General features: G+C 49.1%; 1 protein-coding gene across 1 annotated transcript in view; it reads right to left on the reverse strand.

The window, feature by feature from the left end:
- LOC130534728 (rho guanine nucleotide exchange factor 26-like) overlaps positions 1-4,720 on the reverse strand; it is a 17,740-nt gene extending 13,020 nt beyond the window's left edge. The window contains 6 exon segments of the mRNA XM_057049218.1: positions 164-220; positions 1,381-1,517; positions 1,623-1,674; positions 2,261-3,720; positions 3,818-3,935; positions 4,091-4,720. Of these exon segments, the coding sequence (XP_056905198.1) occupies positions 164-220; positions 1,381-1,517; positions 1,623-1,674; positions 2,261-3,661 (1,647 nt within the window). The 5' untranslated portion in view covers positions 3,662-3,720; positions 3,818-3,935; positions 4,091-4,720.
- Positions 4,721-6,182: the final 1,462 nt, after the last annotated feature.

The following is a 6,182-nucleotide window of genomic DNA, read 5'->3' on the forward strand; positions in this document are numbered from 1 at the left end:
GTTGCGAGAGCGGCTGAGGTGTTTACGTGCAGCAATGATGGAACAATTCCAAAGTCTTACAGGGATTATTTGCATCCCAATTCTGTGAGGGAATGTACTCAAGGATTTAGAAACAGGTGAGGCAGAAACAAAACTGACAAACAACCGGGACAGCTGTTCCCACCTCCTGTCTTTTGCGCTCCTCTTGGCTAATCCGCTCCGACAGGCCGTTCTTCTTCACCTGAGGAGACGACATGGAGGGATTATCCAAAAGGCGTGACGACAGCGTCATACATGGCCACACTCTTGCTTTTATATGGGTCCTTTTTTTGTGTCTTGTTGTGCCACTACTGGTGCAACGCGAATGGAATTTTCAGTGTGGAAGCAGCTTCAGCATCAAGGTAGTTGCTGCTGCTCCTCATCAGGCAGAACATTGTGTTTTTAACCACGTGAGGTTGTATCTTTCCCAGGTTCCGTCAGTTTCTCATCCTGTTTATCAGAAACATTGTCCCAGGAGGAGCCCCCCGTCTGTCTCGTACCTGCCCGGCAACCCCTCCGTAAACACGCAGCACAACTAAACCTGCGATCCAAACATCGGTCTTCCTTCTATTCCACTCCTGCTCTCCTGTTAGCATTTCAATCAAATTAAAATGTCAAGGGGACACGAGGAACATGCCCGTGAAGATAATCTGTTTGTCTGGCTTCATCACATTACACGACGGTTCAGTAAATAAACCAAGCTGTTCTTTTAAACTCAAACGGTGCTGGTTTCCCACCAAACCAGCGCTTCCCACAAACTGGGAAAGCTTTGGAAGAATCCTGCAGTATGAGATCATGAAGCGTCTGGCCAAACATTTTCGGGCTAACGGAGAAACAGCTGTAAAGCAGCTGGGGCAGAAGAAAGGAGTGGACGCTGGGAGAATCCCAGTAGTTCTGGTACGGTTAGAATCTACTCAAAATTAAAAACGCCCTCTACGCTGGATCCCATTTTTCCTTGTCCGATCGAATCTGCATGGGATTTTGCCTGCATGTTTGAGATGAGCACTTTTTTTTTTCCTTCTGTATCTCAACATCTCCCCACCCAAATCCTCCACTACTGTAAATTATGTAATGCAGGGGTCACCGCAGTTCAGGCAAGAACATTTCAAAAACCTAGTTAGCTTCCGAGACTTCCTGTGGATCTGACCGACTCCCTGCCCACCCACAACTGGAACAACCGCTCCCGTCCTCCCTGATAAACAGCGTGAGGGGCAAAGGAAGGCAGCAGGAGTGGGAGGATGGGTACGTCCTGCAGCCAGACTGGATATGACAGCATTCTTCAGAGCACAAGCATTCCAAGGTGTAAACTGTAAGCAAGTGATGCAGGGGGAATGTGAGGAAGGCGTGAGAGTTCTGTCTGACCACACTGAGCTGGCTCCAGGAGGTGCGGATGGGCCTGTACTGCACCACGATGTCTTTGTCGGGTTTGGGTTCCCTGAACTCCTCGTCCGAGTCGTTGTGTAGGGCCTTCTCCTGGTAGTTCTGGTACAGCTCCTCCTCTGCAGCACACCCATGCAGAAAAGGGGAGGAGGGGAGAGAAAAAATGCTTATCTGAGGCACAAAACCAAAGGGGGCGATAGCACAGCCGGGGTGGTTTGACTCACCCTCGCTGTCAAACGTCCGCTGAGCGGTCAAAGCTTTCTTCCGATCTGGACTCTGCAAGAGAAAAGCAACGGTAATGGATTGGCCCCAAACTGGCGGACGCCGACTCTGAAGGCACCTGCACCTGTGCACCCATGACCTCTCCCTGCCCTCGTTTCTCGACCTCTGTCTGGTTACAGCGCCACGGGAGCAACTGTGCATGTGCGGGCACGGGTGTCACATTGCGTCATGTCTCCGAACAAGCATGCTAATTGTTTCCTTGTGAGGACTCGTCACAAAGGCTGCTGCTGTGTTTGTCCCACAATCAACCCAGCCTGGCCGCCCAGACGATGGACTTCAACCCGCAATTACAGAATAATCTGGGCAATCATCAGGCAAAATCAAATATAAAACCGGATCGGTTGATTATTGCAGACGTAATCAAACGGATAAAAGGATTGGAAGGAAAATGCCGTTCAAAAGCTCATTAGAGGACTTCGCAGGTGCTTCTAAGATGAAAGGGATCAAAGCATCGCGTAGCAAAAGATTGCTTTTGCACTCAATGAGAATCTTCGCCACTTCCACGTGTTTTGTATGTTACCTACATCATGAGACATGCAGTAAACCAGTACGCTCTAACTGGATGCAAAGGTTTACCCACCTTAATGTTCCCAGGGCTCGCAGGCTTTGGAACGCTTGGGCTTGTTGGTTTGATTATCCCTGGACTGGTGGGTTTGGTTGTCCCAGGGCTGCCCAGTTTGGGCGTCCCAGGGCTTGAGAGCCTTTCGCTCTGAGGACTGGATGGTGAAGCTGCACTGGTACTATCCATTAGTCTGATACCAGGCTGGAACAGGGGACGGTTATTCGGATTCTCCGCGTCGTCTCCGCTCACAACGGCCCTCCTGTAGGACGTGCTTCTGAGGCCTCTCCTGAGGGCCCCCGGACTTTCACTTTCTGCATCCGTCCCCTCATTTTTGCTCCCTCCTGTAGAAAAGTAGGTTCCTGTTTCCACCATGCTGAGAGCCTTCACTGCTCTCTTGGAATGATCCAAGCCCAGCAGCCCGGCCAAGCCTTGGCCCTGAGGCCCAGACGGGGGCACCTTGCTCTGCCGGATATCTGAAGCCAGGGCCTTCGGGATGAGCTGCTGGGTGCCCATCTTGAGGGCGGCGGGACTGTGGGTGCTGAGGACAATAGAGGAGGAGGGAGAGATAGTGGGTGAGAACGATGGCGACGGTGACGCGGAAGAGAGGGAGGAGGAAGAGGAGGCGTTTCTGGTGTCCTGCGAGGTGGCAGAGGAGGTGGAGGCCTGCCTGTGGAGGGCTGGAGATGGGGAGCGTGGCGTCGGGGGGTCTGAGGACGTCAGGGAAGACAGGGACGGGATACTGGACGTGGAGCTGTGGGAGCAGGTGGGGGTCCGCTGGGCAGGAGGAGAGGAGCTGGATGACAGAAAGGACAGGTCGTTGTGGTTGTAGTTATTGTTAGAGAAGATCGGGGGACCGTTGTGAGGAATTCCGTCGGGCGGATGAGAACTACTCCCGAATAAAGCTTCGTCTTTCTGCGTGTTCAGATTCAACTGCACAGTTGTTTCTCTCCCGGGATCCTGGGGACACTCTCCAATCCATACAGCCTCTCCATTAATGTTTTTCTTCCTGTTATGGTCTGCATTGTCTCCGTTGCACGCTCTATTGTCCAGCGAGGCGGACCTGCTGTCCTCCGACCTAAATTTGGACAATGAGAAGAGCCCGCTGGAGAAGTGCCCGATGCTGATGCTCCGGACCACTCGAGATTTCCGGGAAGGTTTGTGCAGAACGTGCTTCAGCATCACGACGTTCTTGCCCTGACAGGGGGGCGCCACCACCAGTCTCTCAGCAGGCTGGCTCAGCGTGAAGGAGGAATCGTCCTCAGCGGGGAAGTCCGTCGTCGCCACCCCGTTGATGTGGTAGCTGAGGGGTCGCGGTCTGATTCTGATCGGGTCCTTGGCTTTGGGGCAATTTTCCGTGCGGCGTTTCCACAACGGGGTGATGTTTTCGTTGGACAGATCCACATCGTTGCCGATGTCCATGGTCCAAAAACCAGCTCGGGGGGGAACCGGAGCAGCACTGCAGAAAACCGATCTCACCACTGAAGGGCAAACAAAAAGAGGAAGCAATCAGCCGCAACGAGGTCAACACAATGTCCAAATTCCCAAAGGCTTACTCATTAACAGGAGAGCAGGTACCTGCAGCCAAACGTCAGCTATGGCGCGCCAGAGAGCTGACCCTGTTGTGCGTGTGCACTGAAGTGAACTGGCCTTGTTACAAGCGCAAAGCTGATAAATATGATCGGCTCAAACAATTCTGGAGGGAAGCAAACACAGCCCTGTTTCTACCCCGTGTGTCAACAACGTTCCGAACTCTTTGTTCGGTCGGAGAAATTTGGAAGATTCTACAACAACAAGCTCAAGACACACATGTTTTAAATCATTGCGGGGTGAAACTGGAGCCTAACGTACCTCTAATCAGCCGATCCTCTGCGTCCTCATCGTACCTGCGCTTGATTGTCTCTAACACAAAAAAGTTTTTAGGTCCAACGTCCAACCGAAAAGTCAGTAAAGCCGAGCTGGAGCCGCAGGGCTGCGAGCTGTAAAGTGCGCAGCGGACTGGAAACTGGGTGGCGAGCGCGCCTGGAAAGCTGCTGACTTCAGTGAGGAGTTTCAATGAGGAGGAGGAGGAGGACGAGGGGGAGGAGGAGGGAGGGGTGAGGGTTCAGATAAAGGGAAGGGACAGTAGCTCCTGGCTTCACTCTGCACCGGAGGCGGTGAGTTGCCAGCAGCAAAGTGCGCAAGGAACACTGATGGCACCGACGTCCCCGAACTTTCCCTGGAGTTTTACGCGTCAGACTGATCGGAGTCAAATCATAGAAACTACTTTCGGGGCAATAAAACCAGATTTAATAAACCCTGCTCAACTTTTCAGAGTGGAACTGATTGTTGTGGGGCGCCATCGTGTGTTCGGAGGCGTAAATGGCAGTTGAGGGAAAAAAACGACTCACAAAGTTCTGTCAAGAGGCCTCCAATCATACTGTAATCAGAGCTCAGTCATACTGTATTAATTCCCGTAGTTTCGTGTGCGATTATTTCCTCTTTGGTTAGAGCAATGACACAACGGTGTTAAACACAAACAGTCGTTATATATCAATTATATATCTTTATATATCAATAATACGTCAGGTTTATAATTTATTAAAATAATATGATCAAACCTACTGAATTTTATATATATATACTGTTAAATTCAGCAGTGTTGTGTTTGTGACTGTGTGGTATTTTTACCGCTAGATGGTGCCAGAGTAGCGTTGAGCTATAATCCATGGAAAAGGGCAAAAATGCCCATTTGAGGCGTCAGAGACCTGGATCAGGAGACCAAAAATTGGTGACCTAATATTTTATTGATCAAGATTTATTGTGATAACAAAATAAGCTGAAGGAAGTAGTTTTATCTCACATGTATATTTCAATAACCTCCCTCGTTAAATGTGTTTTTAATTTGGAAATATATCAGGAGTTTCATAAATTGGTCACTCATTCACTCCAAAATATTACTGACCATTTATTATTTTCTTTTTGACAAAAGTCCCACGAATATTTGATTGTCTTTGAGAGAAAAACCTTCATGAAACTCCTAATATATTGATACTATTCATGTACCTAATGTAAAGTAAAGCTGTTTCTGGATAATTGTGAATTTTATTGTTGCATCTCCATGGCAACAACACTCTCTACTTGTCATTTGAAAGACTATTTTGGTCATTTCTCATATTAAAATTGTATGTATCTGCATCGGAACTATGCTGCAACACTCATGAACATTCAGAGAACATTCCATAACGATTACCTCTTGGCCCACGTGTCAATTATTACAGCATTTCCGTGTGGATTTTTCATGCGCTCACTCACAGACACTCACTGTGGGCCATTGTCTCACAGGAAGTCTATCCTGTTCTGTTGTTGAAAGCTCCACTGTAGGTTTCCTCGTTCTGTTTGGGGTGATTTTCCCTCCACTTCACGACGTTGCTGATGGGTGAGCTTAAAGGCGACAGAAAAGCAGAAACAACAACACTGATAATCGTCGTTCTGATGCCTGACGCTGTCTAATGATACCCTCAGAAAGTCTTTACTGCTGTGTTTCTGCTGTGAGGTCTGGCATGTCAGGGAGGGGGCGTGCAGGTGGGCGCCACAGCAGAGTAGTTGAGCCGTGAAAAGTATTTCCAGTGGCGGGGCAACAAGGGGAAGCTCGGTGTCGCTGACCACCAACAGGAGAACTTAAACATGATGCTAACGTAACGAAGATTCTGGGTTTGATTTCAGTTTAAGGCCATTCTGCAGTTTGAATCTTCCAGTTTCCTCCCACAGTGTAAGAACATGCATACGTGATATATATTATTCATTTTAACATCAGCCTCAGTAAATGTAACGTCTGGAGGAGGTTCTCGGAGCCGAACTCACCTCCACTTTTCCTCGGGTCTGAAAAAAGACATCTGTGAGTTTCTCCAACTTTTAAGAAAGTCCTCCACACAGACTTTATATATATACATATACAGTATAT

This window comes from Takifugu flavidus, chromosome 12 (genome assembly GCF_003711565.1).
Source record: "Takifugu flavidus isolate HTHZ2018 chromosome 12, ASM371156v2, whole genome shotgun sequence".
Lineage (NCBI taxonomy): Eukaryota > Metazoa > Chordata > Actinopteri > Tetraodontiformes > Tetraodontidae > Takifugu > Takifugu flavidus.